At 63.7% G+C, this 23867-nt stretch overlaps 2 protein-coding genes and 1 long non-coding RNA gene across 3 annotated transcripts; 1 reads left to right on the forward strand and 2 right to left on the reverse strand.

Annotated features, from left to right (window-relative positions):
- Positions 1 to 45: 45 nt before the first annotated feature.
- On the reverse strand, positions 46 to 10066 carry PMF1 (polyamine modulated factor 1). The gene is made up of 5 exons (XM_016166255.2): positions 9883 to 10066; positions 3379 to 3484; positions 2669 to 2769; positions 1449 to 1644; positions 46 to 421 (listed from the first exon to the last, which is right to left on the reverse strand). Exons 1-5 carry the CDS (start codon positions 10041 to 10043, stop codon positions 368 to 370), a joined length of 618 nt encoding a protein of 205 aa, XP_016021741.1. The 5' UTR covers positions 10044 to 10066; the 3' UTR covers positions 46 to 367.
- LOC118612872 lies at positions 8189 to 10515 on the forward strand. Its single transcript, XR_004955202.1, has 2 exons — positions 8189 to 9266; positions 9427 to 10515. It is a non-coding gene; the product is annotated as an uncharacterized LOC118612872 (long non-coding RNA).
- Positions 10254 to 23364, reverse strand: SLC25A44 (solute carrier family 25 member 44). The gene is made up of 4 exons (XM_016166252.2): positions 23222 to 23364; positions 17554 to 18191; positions 14306 to 14433; positions 10254 to 12577 (listed from the first exon to the last, which is right to left on the reverse strand). The coding sequence occupies exons 2-4, from the start codon at positions 18176 to 18178 to the stop codon at positions 12386 to 12388; spliced, it is 945 nt and encodes a 314-aa protein (XP_016021738.2). The 5' UTR covers positions 18179 to 18191; positions 23222 to 23364; the 3' UTR covers positions 10254 to 12385.
- Between the last annotated feature and the right edge of the window lie 503 nt (positions 23365 to 23867).

Below are 23867 nucleotides of genomic sequence, written 5' to 3' on the forward strand. Positions count from 1 at the left end.
GGCCGAGAGGGGCCGGGGCCCAGGCGGAGGATCCCGACAGATTGATTACAGTGTGGTCAGGAAGTTTATTTACGGATGTGGGAGGACGTGGCAGGGGCCGTCGGGCTGGCCGGCAAGGGGGCAATCAGCGGAGACAGAAAACAGGTTCCTGAGCCAGGTCCAGGCGCGGGGGGCTCCGGAACCGCGGGGGGCACTGGCCAGGACTCCAAATCAGAAGAAAACGGGGTGACCTGAAGGTAGTGCGTGTGACCCAAGGGAGCCCCAAGGCACAGTGCCAGTGGGGACAGGGTCGCGCTCCCGCTGCTCCCGGGCGTCTCGCACAGGTCCGCAGCCTTGAGCGCCTGCTGCTCCCGGGCTGGGGCTCCCCTCACTCGGGCCCCCTCAGCACGGCCGCCAGCTCCTCCTGTCCGCGGTGCACGGCCTGCCACCAACGAGACGAGAGGGACACTGCAGGGGAGGGGGCCCAGACCCGGTGCCCCCGCCCTCGGCGCCGGGCCGGGTCCCCCAGGACGGCACGGGTCCCGCCAGCTGCCTCGGCCGCCCCACTGTCTCCAGCAAGGCCCCAGAGTGTCCCCTCGTGCCCTGGCCCACCCGCCAGACACTGTCGGAGGCTCTCGGAGGAGGCGACTTCCAGCTGGGCCAGACGTGGAAGCTGCAGCCCTCAGCACGGGGAGCGGGGTGCGCACCCCGCTGGCCCTCAGAGCTGGCGCCTCGCTCTCCCTCCGACCGTCGGAACTGGCGGGGCCCTGTTCTGAAGCCAGGGCCCACGCAGGGAGCAGGGAGCAGCTGGGGACTCATGGTGATGGGGGGGGGCAATGGCAGAGCCGCGTCTTGCCTGAGGGCTCGGCGGGGGCCCGAGGATGCCTGAGACACAGCCCTGGCCCTGGACCTGCCCGTGAGACAGCACCAGGCTCAGGGCCTTGGTTGCTAGCACCTCGGTGCCCGCCGCTTGGTCCCCTGGGGCCAGTCTGCTGTGTGGGGGCAGGGAGTGCGGACAAGCCACCGGCCCTCCTTCTCGGAGGCCTTCCTCTGAGGCTCGGGGCAGGATCGTCAGGCTCAGCTGACTGGTTTCGGGAAGAGAAGACCCAGGGGATCCAGGAGCCATGGATTTGGGACCCTTCCCCTTGGGGACAGGAGGGCCTGCCCCGCCTGGCAGGGGGCCATTGAATGGCTTGGCCGTGAGATGGATGTGTGAGCGATGGGAAGACCCCACCGTGGTGCCCCCACCCAAGGCCCCCCAGAAACCCTCCTCAGAACCCCATTTTGAGCCAGGAAGAAAACTCATGTCATCGTGTGGCCCCGAGTGACTTCTGCCACTACTAAAAACTCTGCCCCCGGAAGGGACACCCGCGTGGGCGGAGGACGTTCGGGGTGTGCAAAGGCTCCAGGAGCCGCCGGGCGGGGGCGGGGGGGGCGCGGGGGCAGCCGCCCCCGGGCCGGGCACCCACCTGCCAGGCCTGCCACCGGGCCTGGCCCTGCAGCCGCAGCGCCTCCAGCTGCCTGCGTCCGGCCCGCACGGCCACCGCCAGCTGCCTGTTCTCTGCCTCCTGCCGCTGCACCCGGCGCCGCAGGGTGTCCCGCTGCTGCAGGAGGCCGGGCGCCAGGGCGCTGCGCATGTCCTTCTCCGGGACCCCGCTGGGGCGCCTGCGGGGGGGGGGGGGACGTGGGCGGGGGTGAGGGTCCCAATCCCCACCACAGTCAGCGACATCCCTGTCCCAGACGCGCTGGCTTTCAAGGTCTCGCCAGGGGCCCCTCCCACCGCCCAGGACCCACCCGCACGGCCGGCCCCTGACGGGAAGGCCACCCAGGCCTCCGCCCCAGCACCCAGGAACCCCTCTCCCCTCTCGCTCTGACCATAGTCTTCCCAGCCGCACCTCACAGTCCCCTTCTCCGTCTCCACTCCCATGTGAGCTGGGGGGCGGGGTTGCGCAAGGTGAGCCCCCCAGATGGAGCGGCCCAGGGGAGGAGGAGACGTGAGGTCAGGCTGGGGGAGGTGGGATTACAGGGGGCCGAGAGCCCTGAGGGGGAGGCGGGTCAGCTCTCACGGGCAGCAGGCTGGGAGCCCCTGTAGATTATTTTTAAATTTTCAGTTATAAAACTTATTTCTCTTAAGTATTAAGGGCACAAAGAAATTCGGAAACACAGAAAAGGTTTTGCTCCTGGCTGCCTAGGGTCGCACTCGGGCAGGAGCTCCACTCCCCGCCCTGCGCAGGGCTGCGGGCTGAGGCGCGGTCCGGACACGGCCTGCAGAGCTTTTCAGCTGCAGCCGCCTCCTGCCGCTGAGACGCTGGGGCGGGCGTGGGTGGGAGTCTGTGCTCCTCAGTACTTGCTGGGTGATCAGAGGGCTGGGGGCCAGCTGCCGCCAGGCCACGATGACAGCCCTGCTGCTCTGCTGCTCAGCCTCAGCCCCCTCCCTCCCCCTCCCCCACAGCCAGGCACAGGTCCTGACCTGAGCCCCCCAGGAGGCTCCCTCCGCCCACCTCGTCCCCCTGGGAAAGTGGGCCTGCCGGGCCCTCCCCCGAGAGGGGGCTGTGTGTGTCCCTGTCTTGGGTCACTGTCTGGTGTCTGCCCTCCCCACCGGTCCCTGTCTCGGGCACAGGGGTCCATCCTAACAGCACCTCCAAGACGCTCAGTGCGGCTGCCCCCCGGAGCCCCCGGCCCTCCTCACCAGGCCGGCTCCTCGCGGGCCTTGCCCTCCTCCACGATGGCGTCCAGGGTGCTCAGGACGGCCTCCAGGTTCCCCTCCGCTTTGATCTCAGCCACCTCCTCCTGCGGACAAAGGGGGCCAGAGCTCACGGGGACCGGACACGCCGAATCACGCGGGGCACTCAGGGCCGGGCTCGGCTCCGGTCCGGTCCTCGAACCAGCACCCCGCCGTTTCCACCCGCGACCCCAGGTGGACGTGATAAAGGATGACAGGGAAGACATTCCAAACGCGCCTGCGGTGCGCGCCTCCCGCCCGGCCACCGGCGCCCGCGGGACACCTGGACGCGCGGGGGCCATCCCGGGGTGTGGGCACAGGGCAGCCCAACTCCCTGGAGGCCAGGGAGGGAGCCCCGTCCCTGTGCTCCCTCTAGGACAGCTCCGCTGAGCCCACCACTGGTCAAGGGCCTCCTCGCTGCCAGGCGCTGCCCCTGGCGCTGGGAGACCCCGCAAGGCTCAGCCGCGGCCTCGCGGGGCTCCTAGGTTGAGCGGGGCAGACCACGCACACACCCAGCTACGACACAGGACGGCGGCGGAGAGGCATGCGAGACACCCACGCCACTTATGGGGACGACCGGCACCCCGCACCGCCGCCCGCCGGGCCGGGGCTCCAGGGGGCCGACAGCCGGGGGCAGCGCCCAAGCCCCGCGGTTCCTGCTGCCTCTGGCCACTCACCCGGACGGACGTCCGCAGCTGGGCTATAAACCTGTCGTGGAGTCGCCGCGTCATCTCAGGCTGCAGCTGGTGGAAGGGCTTGTAACAGTCACTGAACCTCTGGAAGCTGGCGGGGGGCGGGGGTAGGCGAAGACGGGGGGCGGGGGGGGGCGGTGAGGCACCTGCCCGCCACCCGCCCCCGCCTGGGCAGCCCTGCCCCCCAACACGGGTTGGGGGCGGTGGCCCTGACACCCCTCAGGGCAACCCCGCCAGTCCCCGGGAGCCTCCCCTGCCGCTCGGCAGGGCCCCAGCTGAGTTCGGGTGTTTCCCTGTTAGCCCAGCCACGTTTTTTGGTTCTTGATCTTTACTGAGCATCGAACCACCAGGAGGGTTTACGAAACCCAGATCATGGGGCCCCCGCTCCCCACCTCCCCCCATCCCCCCCAACCCCCAGCTTCCAGCAGGCTCCTGGGCGATGCCGAGGCTGCTGATTGGGGACCGGCTGCGAGAGCCCCCTTCGTTCCTTGCAGGGCTAGATTAGGGCAGGGCACGTGGCGTCTGCGAGGTTTCCTTGCTCCTAAGGAGCCACCCGGGAAGAACTGACTCCCTTCCCGGAGGACGTGACGCCTCCAGCTCCCAGCAGCCGGGGGGCCGTGGCCTGAGGGCAGTGTCTCCCCAAGGAGGCAGAGCAGGGAGCGGCAAGAAGTGGGGTCTCTGAAGCCATCGTCGTCAGTGAGGTCATGGACGTCTTAGTGTTCATGCCATTTAAAATCAGGCATCTGTCACTGGCAGCTGAGACCACCTGACCCACACGTGGCTTGTGGCCGGCAGGATCGAAGGGTGCCCCGCACACCCCAACAGCGCCCCTTTTGGACGAAGTCAAGTGAGGGACGTCGCCTGGTTGTCTTCCCTTCCCCCTCTCGGGCCCTTCCCCTCCTACGTGCTCGCCCGCCACATGCTGGTCACCCGCTGGGCCCCGGGAGCGTCCGCAGTGACGGCAGCAAACGCAGAGGCCACGTGTGCGTGTGACCACGGCACTGTGGGGGGGGGGGGCTCCCGGGCGGACGGAGCGTGGCGTGGGGTCGGCTTTCAGCCGGGGCGGGGCACGAGGGCTTCCGTGGAAGCAGTGCTCACGCAGCCTGCGGAAAGTGTCTGAGCCGGGGGGTCCTCGGACACACGGGTGCACACGCTTACGCTCACTGGGGGTCAGGCTGGCGGCCACTGCACTGGCAGGCTAGGGGCCTGGAGTCCACGGCACCGTCCGCTCCCACCCCGCCCTGGGAACTCCTGCCGGGCCCCCCACCCTCCTCCTCCCCGCCCCCCCCCCCCAGGAAAGGAGAGCCGCTCCCCGCGGCTGGCAGGAGAGGACGGGGAGGACGTTCCCTTCCGGAACCCCGTGCGCACTGCTGCAAAGCACATCACACCAGCTGACGACAAGTCCCGCCGGAGGCAAGGGCACCGCTGACTGCTCAGAACAGGCAGCTTCTCGTCGCCCCGCGCTCTGGGTGCTCGGGGGCGGGCGGCCGAGGCCCACCGTCCTGGGGGGCGCCTGCGAGCGCCAGCAGCGCCCTCTGGGCCTCGGAGGGGAGCCCAGTGCCGATGGGACAGCGCCAGCCGGTGCCGGGCCCCCCGGACCCGCGGCCGAGCGCGGGCACCCTGTTGACCTGCTCTGGCCCCGCTGGCCACGCGGTCTGTGGCCACATGTGGAGGGGCACATGACGTCTGACCCAGCGGGGCCGGAATCGGCACTGGGTAATTGTGGCTTGGAGGGCGCGGAGCGGATGCGGGCGATCCCGTCCTCCTCCCTGCCCACAGGACGGGGGGGCCTGAGGCCACCTCTGCCACGATGTCCCCCTGGGGTGCAAGGAGCCCCCGGAGGCGAAGGACCCCAGAAACACGCAGGCCCGTGCAGGGCAGGGACGAGGCGGGGCCGCGGCCGCGGGAGGACTGCCCCCCTGCGCTGTGCCGACGCCCGGCGAGACCCCCCCACTCACGGCACCGTGAACGGCCGCTCGAGCGAACACCCGCCATCTCTCACAGACACAAAAAGGAAAAAAGCGTTTCTTCCTTGTGCTGAGGACTCTGAGGACCCGCTCCCGACAGTGCTGCGCCGCACGGCAGTGCTGACCAAGGCCGCCGTGTCGCACAGCGCAGCCCAGCGCACGACCGGAGGCTGTGCCTCGGCCCACCTGCACCCCGGCCCCTGCTCCCCGCCTCGGCGAGTCCCCCCTTCCCAGCGGCCTGGATGCCCCGTGAACTTCCTGAGACAATGCACGCAGGGCGGACTGGGAAAGCAGTGCGCTTGGGGCGACATCCCTGGCCACCCGCACGGTCACGCCGTACACCGCGACGGCCCTGGGATCTCCACGGCGCCCAGGACAGCGCTGCAGGCCAGGTGGTGGGCGAGGGGAGGCCTGGGCTGCCTGGGCCTAGGCCGGCTGCACCCCTGGCCAGACCCCCACGCTGGACGCCAGGGTCCCAGGGCCTGGGCTGCCTGGGCACTGTCTGCGCCCCAAGAGCATCCGCAGCAGCTTCTCTGCCGAGGCCCCCTCTGCGGGATGGTCTTGGGCCTTGGCCCTCCCAGAGCACACAGGGGGCCGCCCACGACGTGCCAGCTGAGCGCGGGCCTCTGACGACAGGCTGCGGTCCTTTTGCCTGGGATCAGATGCTCCCTCGACCTTTACCTCTAGGAGCCCCGGCTCCTCCTCTGCCAACGGTGATGATACCCGCCCCTCTAGCTGCATTTTCCTAAAACGCCCGTGCGGATAAACGAGGCTACATTAACGACCCGGCCACGACAACGCTCTGGGTCAGCCACGACCACCACCCCTCCCAGCCCTCACCCCGGGAGCGGCAGTCGGTAACTGGGCCGGAGTCAGAAGCGTCCTCCCGGCAGGCGGCCAGTGCTCGGTGACAGGCACCTTGCTCACAGCTGAGTGCGGAACACCGCCCGGCTGCGGGAAGACCGGATCTGCCCCGGAGAGCGAGGGCTAAATGGTGCCCCCCACCCCAGAGCGCTACATTTGTCATCGATGAAAGTAACTTTTAAAAAAGTATTCACCGAGTTTCAAAACAGATGTGACTATACTGATTTTAACCAATTTTTTCCCTTAAATACTTATGCAATACCTGAGATGCCTTCACTGTTTCTGAACTCACTGATCAAGCATTTCATACTGCACTTAAAACTCACTGTAGAGTTCTCACATAAGTTTAATTTAAAAAATCGCCTTCGAAATATTTAAGCACAGAATCAAGTCTGCTGAGTTGTCGATCTGGGGGCTTATCCAGCAAGGCAGTGGCCGGCCATTTCACAGAGTGTCCACCAGAGGGCGGGCGGGGACCGGCGCTGAGGTGCATAAAGGCTTGGAGGGGACAGCAAGACAAATGGAGGCTGGGGACAGGAGGCTGGGGACAGGAGGCCGGGTCGCCGCGATGGGAATCCACGCTCTCCACCCCACCCGCCGCCTACACAGCTGCCCGGCTCGCTAAGAGACGGCCCTCTGCTGGGGCCTCCCCCTCTCCGCTTTCTCGAGCCGCGCGCACCAGGCAGCCCCAGGACCCGGGCCGGGAGAGGGGAAAACAAGGCGAAACGCGCCCCGAAGGAAATGACCCTCGGTGACTTACGATGAAGACTGTATTAAAGTTATCTTACGAAAGTCAGTCATTTCTCTAAGTCATCAGCAACTACTTTTAAAAGAAAATAGAGAGTAAGAGAATAGCCACAATCGTAACGAAACTAAAAAGCATTAGGTAGTAACCGAGCAGAGAACGCACGAGTCCTTTCGCACTCCGCTGAAGGAGCGAAGACCTGACGAAGCACACGTCCTGTTTGTGCTGGGCGATGGCGCTGAAGCCGCCACGCTGCAGACCCGGCCAGTTCTCCCCAAACTGATCTACTTTCTTTACGATCCCAACCAAAATTGCAGCTGAATGTTTTGAGGAGACAGAAAAATTCACTTTACAAAGTTTACAAGGAAAAATCAAGGTCCTCAAATAGCTGGGCTGATTCTAAAGAGGAAAGGGGGACCCGTTCGCGCCAGCCACGGCCGGTGTTAAGGACCCGTACGCACCGGCACAAAGACAGGCCAAGTCGATCTGCGGGGCAGAAGCGAGACCCCGAGATGCGGCATGCAGAGGGTTCCATAAAGCGACCGGGATGGATGAACCGTCTGGTTGACAATCACTGGGAAAACTAAAGAAATGAGACTGGCCGAGACCACCACCTTATACCCTAATCCAGACTGAGTGAAGATTTTAGGTAGAGAGTAAAACGACAAAACAGCGAACAGAAAACTACACCGGAGACGACCTCTGGGACTCGGCGTGGGCACGGTCTCTATAAACGAGTCCCCAAAAGCACAACATAATTACATGGAATTAATTATAAATAATAAATTAATTATAAAAATAATTAGGCGATACTCCCCAATTTGTTATGACTGAGGGGTGCTGAGTTAGAGGCTGAAAAAGAAGAGCCGTGAGGACCCACAACCCGTGAGGGGTCCCCAGGGTGACTGCATGCCTCTTTCTGCTTCGTCCTCCTGGGGTAAAGTGTAGACATCTACAGTCTGTGTTATTTTTTTATAAGATTAGAGATTGCTATTTCTCAAAGAATGTTACAAAGTTAACACCCAATTAAGAAAGACAGCTCCCTCAGCCTAAAACTGACCACAGACTGATTTCTAGACTCTACCAGGAATGCCAGCAGATCAAGATAAAAATGCCAATTTTAAAAAATGAGTCTGAAAACAAGTCTAGAGGAAATGAGTAGGCAGTTTGCAGAAGAGGAAACCAAATGACTAACAAGAAAGTGAGGTAATGCCCAAACCCAAATGGAACTCAATGATGTGCAAGCTCAAAGCATAAGGTGGTAACCATTTCACACCTTCAGGGCAGGTGTTAGAATGCGGCTACCCAGTGGTCTGAGGAGGTGGGAGAGAGGAACAGCTTTTTTCTCCTGGAGAGCAATGCGACAAAACACAGGTAGGTGTAAACCCTTAGTCACAGTGATCCCTCTCCGTTGGGGACCTCTGCACTAGTCTGTGTGTGTGTGTGGGGGGGGGGGTAGACATGAGGACGTCCACCCTGGCACCGTTTGTGGAGGCGGGAGTTGGAGGCAATGGGCAAAGGACGAGCAGCACCGAGACCCTTTGAACCACAGGCGCTTACAGGACTTCCCTGCACTCACGTGACCCGGACCCCGCCCCACACTGATCTCAGTTCCTTTACCCTGATTATTCTTGCCAGGATAACTGGCGCTGGAACGTCTACCCCCTGCAAGCAGGGGCCTTTCCGTCTCCAACACGGCTGCATCTCCAGCTCCGGGAACAACCTGGGACGTTGCAGATGGCCGACAGACAGACAGACACTTGTGCATGAGCAAATGAAAGGCACGCAGCCAACAGAAAGCAGGGCCGGTGGGGAGGGGAGAGGAGGGCAAGAATGAGTAGGGGAAAACCAATCAACCAATCAATCAAAGGGAGGAACTCGCCTTGACATGCAATGAATACGGGTCAGGAGTGGTCCATGAAAATAACTGCAATTACTTTAGCAAACTCATTACTCTGGAAATTAGGCCCCGCTCAGGAGATGGATGTCACCTGCCTGTCCAGCCTCCTGATTTTACTCTCCCTCTGACCACTATGTTGTGGCCCACCAGGCCGCTGCCAGTTTCTAGGGGGCCCTGACCTGTCCCCTCTGCTTATACGCTTTTCCTCTAGTTCTTTTCTCTCAGTCTTCAGGTTTCAGCTCAGCGTCACTTCCTCAGGGTGGGCTCCCCAACCATCCTCTCCAGTGTCTCCCTTCCCCCCAGGTTGCTCTCTACCCGTCGGCAGTTAATGACCTTCCCGAGCCCTGCCGGTCACAGCGCCCCGCACGGAGCAGGCGTTCAGATGTTGGCTGAGTCGGTGAGTGAGGAGGGGGCCGTAAAGGGAAGACAGCGAGAGGGAAGGCGACGCGGAGGAGATGGGAGTCTGGACAAGGCGACAGACGGGCCGGAAGGACAGGCTAGAGCCGGACCGCACTGTTTCGAGCGGCGGGGCTGTGAGCAGAACTCTTCCTTTCCAGGGTCCAGTGTCGTTACAGTACTGTTCATATAAGGCACAAATCAAGGCGGAAGCGTTTCTATGGTAACAGGCGGGCCTCGTCACTACCCAGTGGTACTGCTCCCATGACAACGAAAGCGCCGACGCTTCGCACGTGGCAGGCACGGGGGTCAGCGCGCTCCGTGTCCCTACCCATCCCGTTCTCGCAGACGACCTAGGCAGGTCCTGCTCCGGCCACCGCGACGGGGCCCGAGGCGCCGGGCCGTCTCACCTGGCTCACCTGCTGGGCCACGACCCCGCCCCGAGCGCGCGGCCCGCAGCCCCAGCTCGCGCCGGCCCCGCGCGTGCGCACGCCGCGCGGCCCCCCGGGGCTCCGGCGCCCGCGGAGCCGGCGAGCGCGGGGCCACGTGACCGAGCGGCGCGCCGCCCCGCCTCTCCGCGCGGGGAGCTCTGCGCTCGGCCTCGCGTCCCCGCCTACCTCCCGGCGGCGACCAGCTTCTCGAGGAACGTGTCCACCGTGGTGTCGAGGAGCTTCATCCTCGAGATGGCAGGGCCGGGGGGCGCCGACTCCGCGGACGGCCGCTCGGGCGCCCTTTCCGCACAGCCGCCGCCCGCCTCGGCGTTGCTGGCTTCGGCCATGTTGGAGTCGAACCGCCAAATCTAACTGGCCCGGCCGCCCCGCCCACCGGAGTCCCCGATTGGCCGCTCCGGCCTCGGGCGCCCCCGATTGGAGGGAGCGGGATGTCCATCACCGAGACGCCAACCGGGAGGGCAAACTGCGGGAGGCGCGGCGCGCACGGGGGCAGCCTGCACCGGCTGGCAGAACGAACGAGAACCGGGCTCCCGGGCTCAACAGAAACGTTTAATCACACTTCGAACATTTCGTACAGTGCAACGGCGAACGTTCGCTGTCAAAAGTCAGGAGAGTCCGCGTGTCGGGCGTTAACCGCTTCTGCAGTCTGTCCCCTGTCCCTCAGTACATCCGTCGGGTTTCCTGTCGTGCCGGTCTCCCGTTTCCCCCGGTTTTGGCTGTGGACTAACACATCGGAGCTTCCCACTGTCCCATCCCCACCAAGACACATTTTAATCGAACCTAATACATGGGAAAGTAGGGCCAGGGGTGCCTTTCATTACACGTCATCCTTTGAGACCGTGGGGGACGGGAGGGAAGGAGGGCGGGGGGAAATGGGTGAGAAGCTATGACGTAGTGTCCAAGAAAATAAATCAGAAGGGAGGGAGTCTGGGAAAGAGAAACATCTGAAACACGAGAGGCAGGAGACTCCCTCTGTCCATGATACGGTTACCCACTCTGCCGGCGTGGGGAAGGCGGCGCTGAGAAAGTCTCAGGCGTCGCTAGAATGAGCCTAAAGAGGGGCCCTGTCCTCCACTAGGCTGCTGGTCCTTAGGGCAAAGGTTGACTGCGGGGCAGTAAGATTCCAAATGATCTGTGGGCCCAACCCTGTGGATGGCCATTTGGGGATAGAAATTAGAGAATTCTTGACAAAAGTGCAAGAAGAGACAAATAAAAATAAAGGTCAGTTAGAGGGAAAATCACCCTCAAAGATAAAAGACCAAGATGGGCAGTGGTGGTGAAGACAGGGAAGAATGTGATCTCGGACTCCGACCTGGCCGGGGTGACAGGACGTGGGCGGCCACAGAAACAGCGAGGCTCCAGGCGGCTCGCACCTTCCAGACGGGCACCACCGCCTTCCCCAGGGGCTGGGGCTGATGTCGCCAGTGGCGTGCAGGGGTCGCTATCCTTTCACTCCGTTTGCTGCCCCGCTCCACCTGCAGCACAGGCTCGGCAGACACGGCGGGGAAGGCGCTCATGGCCTGGCTCCTGAGGGCGTCAGAGAATCTCGGCAGTATCAGGCTGGTGAACGCAGTGGTCCTGGTGGCGGGTGACTTCCGCGCTCTCCTCTGCTCCGGGAGGGCACCACGACTGGGAGGACGTCACATTGGGCAGGAGAAAATCACAGTTCCGCATCTCAGCGATGCCCGCGGTGGGACAGCATCCGCTCCCGTGAACCCAAGTGATGGGGGTGGATACGTGTCATATCATAACTGCCCAGGGCTGAGGACCTCCACTGCCCTCGCCTAGGCTTGGCCCAGCGGGTCCCACGGGCTGGAGCACACATCTCCTCTTGTTCCTTTGCAGACCAACCGCTCTCTCGACCCGTCTTTTCAGGGTAGTGTTCCAAGTCCCATGTGCCCTGGACAGCCTGATCTGCCTAGGGCTGTGTCCACCGCTGGGTCGTCTGGACCGGGGCGTGGCAGGGGTAGGGGACTGGGACGGAGGGAAAGGCAGCAGTACCTTTTCGCACCACGAGGAAGGGGTGGGCTCTGACTGCAGGATGGGTGCGTTAGCAGGGCAAGGGGAGCGGCCCAGTTCACAGGTGCTAACAATATGTACAGGAAACTGTAGTGTCGACATTCCTCCCCAACCTAACACCCCTCCAGGGAGGGCGCACGCTCCAGAGGGCCAGCGGTGTCCGGGGCTCCTACTCCCCACGCGGAAGAGCTGGGCAGCTTGCCCTGGGCAGCAGAAGAGCAGAGGAGTCTGGTGGCAGCTCAGGCCCAAAGTAGAAATGCGTGGCAGGCGAGGGCTGCGGCCCAGGAGCAGGGACCGGGGTGGTGAGCCAGCTCTCCGTACAGCCCTTCTCAGACCTCGGGGTCGCGGGTGCAGGGCAGTCGGGCAAAGGGCCAGTGGGGCAGAGGTGCAGTGGGCTCCGCGGGGAGGGTGGTTTCCTCAGGGCAGGACCAAGGACAGGGACTGTGAGAGGGAGCCCAGTTTGGCCAGAAAATTCAACTCAGCGGGAGCGGGACCTCCACGCGCATGCCTCCGCAGCAGGGGCAGGACCGTCTCTGTCCCTGGCCTGGGCAGGCTGCTGTGTGGCCAGGACACTCGGAGAGCGCGCTGCCCCCTCCTCTGCCCGGCCCCACACAGGGTGGGCAGTGGCAGGCATCTCTCTTGCCTCGGGTTACCAGTGTCTCGAGTCCACCAGCTCCGGGCGCAGGCTGAGTTTCTTGAGGCTCTCGTAGCCCACCACGATGACAATGGTGGAGGGCGTGGCCGAGATGATTCGAGCTGAGAGGCCCTTCATGAGGCCCCAAGGGCCCTCTTCTGCCATGAGCTGTCTGAAGGTCAGGATGATGGAGGTCTTGCCCTCAACCTGGAAAAGTCCACACAGTGCAGGGTCAAGGTCAGCAGCCAGAGCCCTCGGCTCCACCCCGCCGCCCGCCAGCTGCAAAGTGGGAGGAGCCGGACCGTGGAGCCTGAGGGCCAGCACAGCGGCGGTTTCAGCGGTTTTGGGGGCCCTGGTGCCGGACTGCCAGGTCTGAGGTTTGCTCCTCAGTTTCCTAACAGCGTAACCTTTGCACCTCAGCTTCCTCAAACATGAAACAGTGATAACAGTCCCCAGGCCATGTGCCTGTACTGAACAGTAAACAAAAGGACACCGGTAACCGCTGAGGTCAGAGCCTGGCAGACAATACGTTCCGTAAACCGCAGCGGCCGTCAATTCCGTCAGGTGAGCCACACGCCGCGAGTCTTTGGAGCGGCGCTTCTCCCCCTGCGCGGGGAGGCTGCGTGGAATCGGCTCTCAGGTCCTCTGCAGCTCTGCCAGCGTGCTTCTGAGCCTGGTCACCTCGGTGGTCACCTCAGCTAGAGTCCACCCGTCCGACCCTGCTGTCTCCCAGGCACCTACTTCCCCCTCACACTGGAGACCTGCGCCTCCCCCGACCCCCGCACCCTGCCACCAGGCTGCACCTTTGGAGACAGCCCCCCAGAGCCTCCGCCAAGGCACCACAGGTGCACTGCCCCCCCCCCGAGCACGCGGCCCTCCCGAGGGGGCGCGCTGACGGCTGAGAACACTGCCCCTCCCCCCGGCCTCCTCCAGCACCCTCCTCCACACGCCCCTCTTCCTCCGTCCTCTGCTCCCCGAGGCCTCCTCTTATCCCAGCCAGGGCTTTGCAGCTGTGCCCCTGGCCCCCGCGTGCACTCCGTCTCCTCCGGCCGGGAGCGCCTCAAAGCGGAGGCCTGTCCTTCCCCTGGGTGCCCTCGCCGAACCCAGGGCAGGGCTCCGGCCAGAACGGGGACGGAGCCCGCGCACTTTGTTATTGGTGCACCAGTCAGATGCCAGTGCAGTCCCTTTCAAAGGTGTGGTGGTGGCGGGGAGGCATCCTTCTCTAGGGACAAAAATACCTAGATTTACCAGCCGCCTCCACCCCGAGGCCCTCGAGCCGCCGGGGTTGTGCGCCCCCCTTACCAAACGGCCCCTCTCCGGGACAGCTCTGCTCTTTGGCCACCCCAACCGGACACTGCACCCCCATTCTCCTGACCCGCACGAAGCTGTACACGGCGAAACCTGCCACGTGTATCTGACACACCACCATTCGGCCTCTGCTGCCGTGGATCGACTGCTGCGGAACTGTTTCCGAGCTGGCTGGAGGGGGACTGTGACGTCTGGGAAGCGCCGCCCGGGGCTTTGCCGTGTCTGCGCTGAGTCCGCACGGTGCAGGCTGTGAAAGCGACTCCAGCAGAGTCACTGTCACCGTCTGCACAGAGCTCGCAGCCCCCTGGGGAGGCCAGACTCACGACCTTCACGGAAATCGATATTTCTAATAACCTCGAACCTGCGAGGTAGGGAGAGGTGGCGACAGCAGCGCCAGTCATGTGAACAGCCAGGAGGGACCGGCCAGGACTCCCCGAGGCCTGGGCGCGGGCGGGGCCGGCGGGCGAGGCAGCGACGGGCGCACCACACCTCCGGGCGCTGAGCACGCTTGCTGCCCCCTGCAGACGGGAGGCGGCCGCACGGAAGGGGCTCGGGTGACCAGAGGCCGGGAGGTCGGGGGACGGCCGCACGGCCCGAAGGTCACGCCTTCGGTGGCCAGCGTCTTACCTGCACTCGAGTCCGGATGACATCCATGGGATTGGTGAGGACGGAAGCGGTGGCTGCGGCCAGGGGGCCTGCTATGGCTTGAAGGACAATGTGAGGACACTCCTTGGGACAGAGGTGCGAGAACTGCTCTGGAATGGGGGAGAGACGGTGCCTTCAGCCAGGGGCGCCACCCGTCCGCCCTCGCGCGGCTCCTGCCCAGCGGCCCGCGGTGACGCCCTCCGCGCTCTGCCGCCGAACACCCCCAACCCGACGACTCCCGCCTTCTCTCCTCGCTTCCTTCTGAACCAACAAAGAGTTATAAATCTCAGGCCCGTTCCAGCAGTCATCTTGGTTATGTCACTCCTTTCGAACAGGACAAAGTGCCCCGGAGAAGGGGGCTTCGGAACCTCTGGTGGACAGAAACCCTCCCCGAGGCGAAAGGCCCGGGCCTGTGCTCCACTCCCCCGACTCACAGGCGAGGAGAGCGCACGCGGCCCGTTCGTATTATGTGCATCGAGTTCCCGGTGGGACGCGCTGGCGACACTGGCCGTCCGGGGAAGGGGGCCGGGCGGCCGCGGTGGGTGAGGGGCGGTGGGCACCACCGCTCGCCCTCCCCTACCTTCGGATTTTGAGCCCATGTGACTGTTTTTACAAATGACAAAAGAGAGAGTCGTAGCCTACAGTGAGAACTCTTCTCCAACCTCTATCAAGAAGGAAACACTCATTTTTCAAAATGCAGATGAAGCCGATGGAGCCGTCCCCAGTGTCGCAGGGAGGTTCACCGCAACTGAATGCTCCCTTCACCGTCTCTGGAGGAGCGAGACCAGAGTTCAACAAAGATGTATCGAGTGGCTCCAAGGAGCCGGCGACCCTGGGTTCTGAGACATGACAGTGAATAAAGGAGCCTCCAACCCCTGCGCTTACGAAAGGCCGACGACAAACAAACAAAAGGCAAAACACCGCAAAACACGTGGCTACGTGGGACGGCGATGCGTGCCAGCTCGAGGAGAGTGAGGCAGGACGGGGAGACCGGAAGCGGCCACGCGGGGTGAAGGGCCCGCCACCGACGCAAGGTGGCGCGGAGGCCCGCTCCCAGGGGTGCGGCAAGCCCTTGGCTCTGCGAGGAGGTAACAGCCCAGGCGGAGGCCGAAGTCTGCAGCGCCTGGGGCAGAATGAGCGGGGGACAGACGGGCAGAAGCCCCTGGACCACGCTGCTCGGACCCCGGCGCTCACGCTGAGCGAGACAGGCAGGGAACAGATTCATCCCAAGATTCCCTCTCAGTGTCTCTCTACGGTTCGGTCGCCTTATGCTTTTAAGACTTTTCCCCATGGCTTGGGTCATCTGTGGCCAGGTGACTGACGATCAGGGGACGAGCAGGATGGGGGATGGCGGGGCGGAAGTGAGGGCTTCTAGCCCCGGCAGCTTGGCGCTGATCCTTAAGGCGGGCCAGAGCCGCCTCTCCCCGACTCGTAGTGACTTGTAATCGCTTCGTTGCCCAAGGCCGGCACGCAGACAGACCCAACGGCACTGCTGGCTCCACCTCACAGTGTCCTGTTTCTCTGGAGAAGAAGGCATTTCGCAACCATTAGAGGGCAGCGTCTGGGCTGGCACTGCCAGCCTCCGAAGCCTGCCTGCGGGGCCTGCAGCCCGCAGCACAGCCCAGACTCCGGCTGAGGCCATGCGCACGCCACCTTCCCGGGGCCGAGGGGGAGGGTGCGAAACTCAAAGGCGGAGGGCGGGGAAAGGGCCCCACTGCGCCTCCTCGAGTCACTCGGCAAGGCTTTACTGGGCACCTGTGATCTGACTTGGCCAAGTGACTTTGGACAAGTGACAGAAATGGGTGTTTACCAATGCTTGCTAGAGGCCCCTGGAGGTAAACGCGGAGACGGGCAGGGAACGAACGCCCTCACGGAGGCCGCAGCGCGGCAGGGGCTGGGGCTGGGGAGAAGCATGCGCGGGTCCTGGCCGGGCTCTGAGGGGCCACGGTGCTGGGAAGGGACCGGGACAGCCCTCCTGGCAGCGGCGGCACGCGGGCTGGGCCTGGGGCATGAGAAGGAGGCGCCGCTCTGAGCAGCGCAGGGGCCCTCGCTGTCTGCACAGGCTCAGAGGCGAGGACAGAGCTTGGTGTTTGGGGAGCTGGAGGGAGGGCGGGCAGCACGCGGCGGGGCTGGAGAGGAGACCGCGCCAGATCGTGCCGACCTGAGTCCACCGTGGGACGCGTTCGATTCTATTCTAAACACCCACCCGTCAGCATCAGTAGATTTTAAGCAAAAGGAGTGATGAGAACCAACCTACTCATTCAACAAACGTTTACTGAGCGCTTCAATTCACCCGACCGAGACACGCAGCGGCCACAGAGCCTGGCACAGAGTGGGTACTTAACAGATGCTAGCTTCCTCCCCCTTCCAAGAACCTTCCCGGCCAATACTATCTCAATAGAGCTGGAGAAATACGCATTAAAAAAGTAATAAGCGAAGCTTCCCACACCGTAGGAGAGAGAAGGCACACACGAGGTTAACACCAAGGCAATGCTATTCCTGCCTTAAGGAAGATTCAAGCAAAGTCGGGGAGCTGAAAGGGGGGACAGCCCACTCTGGTTAAGCAGGCACTGAGGGCGCTTAGGGTAAGTCAGGACAGACACCCCGGATGGCGCCTAGCGGAGGGGAGGCATGGACCGAGCAGGGATGGGGGGAGACGCAGGCCCCAGGAGCTGCGCTAGCCGGCCTGGTCTTGGCGTGGGTTGGACTCGGGGCAGCAGGAGTTCACTGTAAACGGGGCTGAGGCTGGGCTGAGGGGTTTGGAACCCACGCGGCGAGCAGTGGAGCCACCGAGCTTCGCAGCCGGGGTCGTCTGGTCTACTTTTTTGTTTTAGTTTTGTTTTACAGGCAATAAAAATAAGTTTTAAAAGACTCCATGGGGGGAGGGTGATGGAAGGGCAGGGAAGAGCTCGGAGAGAGGGCCGATGCCACAGCCCGGGGGGTGGTCGACCCTCAGAGCCGCGGATGTCGTCCCTGCCCACCTTCCGGTCCTCGGCCAGCACCCCACAGCCCTGGTGGACGCCCGGGCGCCCAGGACACTGTGCTCCGGCCGCCTGCTCCACTCGCCGGGCTCCCCGACTCTCACATCAGCTGCTCGAAGGCCAGGACCGTGTCTTGTTCTGAGTCGTCCTGGATCACGCGTGTGCTGAATGAACGGCCCACTGTCCCGCCAAGGCCCCCACCGGCCGCGCCCAGAGCCGCCGTGCGCCCCCTCGTCCCCTCCCGCTTACCAGCGTAGAAGTGGTAGAAGGGCCACCAGACGGCGCTGTTGGGGATGTAGGTGAGCAGGGAGGCCACGTAGCCTCGGTAGAAGCCCCGGAGGCCGTCGGCCCGCAGGATCTGCCTGATGATGTCCTTGGTCTGGCCGAAGGCGACCACCCGCTGTCCCTCGGGGCAGCCCCGCACCTGGAAGCGGCTGGTCTTCTCGCCCTTGCGCTGCATCATCAGGTGCTGGGAGACCACGTCGATGGGCACCGTGATGCTCTGGGCCACGAGGGAGGCCGAGCCGCCGGCCACCAGCGACTTGACCGTGTTGCTCTGGCTGTAGTCAGCTACGAACTTCCGGGTGAGCTCGTAGGTGGTGACATAGCACTGGCCCGAGATGAGGGTGAAGGTGTTGACCAGGAAGCCCCGGTAGAGGCCGGTGACGCCGTCGGCCCGCAGGATCTTGACGAAGGCGTCGAAGGTGCCCTGGTACAGGCTCTTGCCCTTCTGCACCTGCAGCCGCGTGCGGATGAGGGTGAACGGGTAGACGCTGACGCGGATCATCATCGTCATGGCCACGCCCAGCACGTAGAACTTCTTCTTGTCCAGGTGCTCCCACTCGATGATCTGGATGTTGCGCTTGTCCTCCATGGTGCCCGAAGCCCTGCGGGTGACAAAGGGGCTCAGGACTTCATCCGCTCCCCTCCCAGCACGGCCCTGGAACCCCATCCTCGGGCTGCATATCCTGGGGTGCCCACCTCCCCAAAGCGCGCCTTCACCAGCCTGGCTCTGTGTCTTCCTTCACAGGTCGGGAAACTGCTCCCGCCTCTCCCCTTCATCGTCTTTCTCAATTCCAGAAACTGTCCCTCGTCTCAGTGACCCCAGGTCCCACTCCCGCCTCGGCTCCCTACCCCCAGCTTCTCGGGTCATCTAGCTGGTCTCCCCGCCTCTGCCTGGGCCCCGGTACATGTAACCTGGTGTCATGGCCCTTCTACGCCTCCGGCTCACCCAGGCCGAGCCCAGGATGCTCTGGACACACAGACCACATGGCAGGATGCGAGGCCTTTCAGTGAGCTGACAGGGGGTCACCAGGTGACATTAAGGAGGCTCCTAAAAGCTGGAGGGAAGCCCTCTGTTTCTGAGGCTCGAGGCCCACAGCGGCAGCACTGCCTCCGGCCCCGCATCTGCGGCTCGGCGCCTCTCCCGTCAGCACTCACCAGCCGAGTGGCCCGACTTTATTTCTGGTTTCCACACTGGCCCCCTGGGCTCCCCCGGCCCCCACTCTCTACGCATCCACTTTCTCCAGTCTGCATTAGAGGAAAGTGCGGGGGAGAAGCTAAGTAGGGCCTCTACGCCACAGGGCACCCTCCGGCACCTGCCCTCCCTCCAATGGAAGGAGTCACAGTGCAGGAACCAGGCAAAGGTCAGAGTCCCCTCTGGTTATTAGATAACTCACTCTGCAGAGGAAAAAGATGCGCTAGAAGTCTTGAGGATGATGGGCTAAGAACATGCTTGGCCCCTTTCACCCCCGAGGATACAAATCTCAGCCTCAGGCTCAGGTAACGAAGGAGAGTCCAGTGACAGAGGAGACACAGCCTCTGCCTTTGAGAAACTCAAAAGGACACACAGCATCCCTCTGCGGAACGGATGTCAGACATTAAAAAACGGGGCGAAGTAATGTGCATGCGGCCCTCATGTTAAGAGCAGCCATTGCCTGAAGTGTCGGACAGAACCAAGCAGCTTACTGTGGAGCAAGCCCAGAATCAGGGCTTCCGGCTGAAGACGCGTCCGACGGGAGCCCGGCCTGTACCGGACACACTCTGAGTACGCGCCTCTGTGGGACACGGGACATGTTCGACCAGACGGCGAAAATGCGAAGTTAAATTCTAGGAAGTGAGAGAAATCCCTGTGGGCTGGGGAGGGAGGTGGCCACGCTGAAGGGACAACTCCAGAGGGCCGAAATGTCCCACACGGCTGGTGCCAGCGCCTCGACGAAGCTCACGTCAAGAGTTGTCATCCGAGTCCCCCCGCCAAAGGTCCCAACCAGCCTGGGGAGCTCCCTGGTGTCCCACCGGGCGGCTTTCTGGAACGCCCTGAGCTGGCCCGTGTCACTCTCACGAAGGTACAGGACCCCCGCAGTACACGCGGAGCGCGTGGGAGCCAAGGGACGACCTCGCCCTGCAGGTGAGGGGCGGGGCGCACGCTGCCAGCCAGGCTCCCTGGAGGAGGACGAAGCGGTGCCCATGGGGGAGGGCCCCACGCGGGCAGCGACGGCGGAAGAGCGCGACCTGGAACCGCTGGCCACCAGAGCGGAGACCGCGGCTGCGGGAGATGCCTGGCAGTGGGGGTCCAGGAGGACCCGCTGTGGGCAGGGCGGCCCCTCCGCCCCAGCCCCAGCCCCCCAAGTCCAGTGGGGCAGTTCCCTCCTTTGAGTCCCTGTAAGAGAAGGCGGTCACTTCGCCCGTGTCACCGGGGGTCCCAAGGTCTCTTCCCACTAGCTCTGAGAGATGAAGAGAGACGCCGGGATTAACCGGACCCCTATGGCCTGCTGCAAGCCTCTCAACACCTGCGCACAGCTGGACACTTCTGCTAAGTGAGGACACGGCAGACACAGCGAAGGAGCAGCCCCAAGGTCACGCGGCAGGTCAGTGGTGGCGGCGGGCCATGGGCCAAGCTCTCTCCTGGCCGCCACTGTGCCTCCCGCCCAGGGGCGTTGGGACGCTCCCTCACAAATCCTCCCACACAAATCCGCCTGCCTGGCCTCAGGCCACGTCATCGCCAGGGGCTCAGCACGAGTGCCTGGCCCTGCGGGTGCCCAGGGGTTTCTCCCAGCTCTGTTCCAGAGAAACTGAGACCATCCCTGCTTCCTCGGTGTGCTTGCGGGGTGACCCAGCGGAGCGGCTGGGCAGGCACAGGACGAACGCAGCAGGCCATGCAAAACCGCGTGCTAAGCGGGGTGGAGGCGCAGCCACGGACTCTGTTCCAGGACCTGGTTCTGTGGGCACCACCCCGGCCCGCCAAGGAGTCAGCACCCACACCTCCTGCTGAGGGGCCCGAAGGCAGCACCCGCTCTCGTCCATCTCAGACCTGTGCGGGTCCATTTTAAATTCCCAGGAGGAAGAGGGGCCCTCCGAGGCGGAAGCAGGTAACTCTCAGCATTGCCATGGGGACAGGAGACGCCTGGGAGGGATAAGCCTCACCGGCTGGGCGAGGGGGTACTGCCACCACTCCCTCTACCCCTTCAAAAGGTGGGGCTGCCCCCAAAAGGTGAGGTCCAGACTACTCGTGGTTATACGACCTTTGAACTTTCTGCTGAAACATCAGAACCAGTTCCCCTTGTTTTACCCCCCGGAAAATCCTCCGAGCCGATCCCGTGGGCAGTCCCCCTTCAGCCTCCCCGCTCCCAGCACCGCGGACTACTGCGACCAACTGTGACCTCCTGCCACGGGCTCCTCCCAGACCCTCACTGGTATGCATGGCTCTGGCCCTGAATTTCCTCCTCCCTTTACAGCTGCTCGGCACCAAGGCAGAAGTGCTTCCTACGGGGACCCAACGCACGACCCCGCAGGTCCTGAAGTCATCGAATGAGATGTCGGGGCAGAACCCCACCGCCAAGCCCCGGGGGGGGGGGGGGGGGGGGCAACTGGCGGGGTTCGTGTGTCTCCTCTCCGCCTCCACTTCCTCCTACGGGAAAAATCACACCCGATCATCCACTGGGTTCTGAGGTATGATTCTGGTTCGGGACAAGGTAGTGTCACCTGGAAGACAAGGTCGCGCCGTGGAAGAAACACTAGCCGTCAGGAGATCCAAGTCCGAGCTCCGCTCCCATTGCTCAGCAATAGGCCTGGAACCGAGCACTTCGCTGAAGTTCGGTTTCCTCACCCGTGCAGCGGGGCTACTAAAACTACTAAGGGCTGCTATGCCAGACAGTCACGCGCCACCTGACGACAGGATACGCCTAAGGGATGCGCCGCCGGCCGTGGTCGTGTGAACGCCACAGCGCACGCGCACTGACCCCGCCGCGCGGCCCGCGGCGCACCTGGGCGGTCAGGTCCCGCCCCTCCCTGGCGGCAGGTCACTGCAGGCAACTGGAACCCCACGGTGAGGTGTGTCTCTAGGCGCAGACAGGACGCGGTGAGGACCCAGCGGAAGAGCTGGAGGACGGTGCACCCGCGCGGGGCGCCGCCCACGCACGCGGCCGGCAGGCCCGGGGCTCGCTCTGGGGGCGCCAGTGCGCGAGTGCAGAGCGGACGTGACCGGAGCCTTCACACGCACTGCGCACCTCAGCCACACTCGCTTCGCAACACGACGCGCGAGTCCACCGAGCACGACGCAGACGAAGCAGGCGGAGGCGCGGGGCGCACGGCCGGCGTCGCACGGCCCACCGTTCACGGCGGGCGCTTCCCGTCTGGGCGGACAGAGCGCGCCACGACAGCGGCCGCAGAGCGCGGTGGACGCGTGAGCGGGTGACAGTTCGCGGTCACGATCGCGCCCCGCGGGCCCCAACCGCGCGCGCTCCACGCCACGCGCCCGGCGGCGGCGCGAGGTCTGGGCCGTGCTTCGCCCGACGACGCTGCGACGACTGCAGCGTCACTAGGCGACAGAAATATTGCGGCTCCATCATAATCTTGTGGGACCGGCGTGGTATTTGCGGCCGGTTGTTGACCGGAGCGTCATTCGGCAGCGCGCGACCGTGCACGTGCGGTGTGAGGCTCGCGAGCCGACGCGTGCGGACGCATTCCGGCGCCAGCGAAGCATTTCCAGCGCTCCGGAAAGCTCCGTGGGGCGGGGCTGCTCGGAGGGAGCACAGACCGCAGCGTGGGCGCCGCCCACGAGCCCGGGAGCAGTACGGAACTTCGGAATGCCCCCGACCTGCTGAAAAAGAGCCGACATTTCAACAAGATCGTGGTGCGCAATGTGTCAGAGTTTGGGAAGCCGCGCTTTCAAGGCTAAAGGTTGCCAGTATCACCACGACGACAGCTGCCCCAAAAGGCCGGGCGCGCGGCGCTGACTCCGTCCTGGCCTGCCACCGGAACCGGCGCCGATAGTGACCACTAGACTCATTCAGAACTCTCCAGTCAACCGCCCTCACCGCATTCTGTCGCCACCTAAATACAAGACACGCTGGGGTTTGCGCCCCACTTCTCGGCTGGCAGCAAGACCTTCGCCTCCTCCTGTCCCTCCCTCCTCCCTGCGCATCTGCACGGACGCTCTGCGACCTGGAGCTGCCTCCGTGAAGCGATCGCATCCACACGCCTGCCCGCCGGGGGTAGCGAGCTTGCATTTCCTCAGAGGGCCCTGGGGACGCCTCCCTAGAATTAGGTGAAATTCCCACCCGGCCTTCTGCGTCCTTTGACAGGTGCCCACGAAATCCCGCATCACAGTCACCACGTGACAGTGCTCTCCACCTACTCCACATGACAGCCCCTTTGTACAGCCTCTGTCCTGCCTCTCGCACAGCCGCCGCTGGGCCCTCGGACATGCCGCTCGCCGTGCTCCTTCCGCTGCCCGCGAACCTCATGCTCCTCCGACTGGAGATGCCTCGTTACAGCGGTCCTGCACTGCACCCCCAAACTGCGTGGCGGGCTCCCACGGAACGGCAGCCGGGCACTGCAGACACCCGCCGCCCCCTCGACGGGTCCGGATGCGCGGAGACCTCGGTAATTCGGGCACCGCACCTCGGTGGTTCCTCACCTTCTCAGCTCAGGGCGGTCCCGCCGCGTCCGAGGCGAAGTCCAAGCCCAGGCCCCTAGGCCGCAGCGCCCGCTCGATCCGCTGCTCTCGGCGACTGCCGACTTCGGGCCACATCTTCCTCCATCTCGACCGGGCTCTCAGTCCTGCCGGAACCGGAAATTGGGACTCTGTATTCCCGCCCCCCGGAAGATGAGCTGCGCTCAGATCCACCAATGGCGTTCTGAGTTTCACGCCCCGCCCCCCCCGGACCGAGGGAGGGCGGGTCTTGCGGCCATCTTGAGTTTGGGCAGAAGCCACGCCTTTATTAGCTTCGCCGTGCCCCCAGCTCTACACCGCGTACGTGTCCTTGCCAATTGGCGAAAATCGAGTCACAGCGTTCGCTTCTTGAAGATCCGATTCTAAATGAGTCACCTTGTGCTTCAGATCTATTGGAATCCTCGAATTCAAATTTAATCTGTAATTTTCGTGGAACTTTTCTCATCTATGGCGCCAAAGCAGTAGAAGCCAATGTACAGCAGGAAGGGGTAAGGGCAGACAACCAATTTTCAGGCTCGGGAACTCAAAAGATTGCAGCAATAGGGGACATCTTGGATGTGGAGTAAATGACATTAAGGGTCTCTCCCAAGTCTGAAACTATTTGCCTATA

This window comes from Rousettus aegyptiacus, unplaced genomic scaffold (assembly GCF_014176215.1).
Source record: "Rousettus aegyptiacus isolate mRouAeg1 unplaced genomic scaffold, mRouAeg1.p scaffold_m13_p_17, whole genome shotgun sequence".
NCBI lineage: Eukaryota > Metazoa > Chordata > Mammalia > Chiroptera > Pteropodidae > Rousettus > Rousettus aegyptiacus.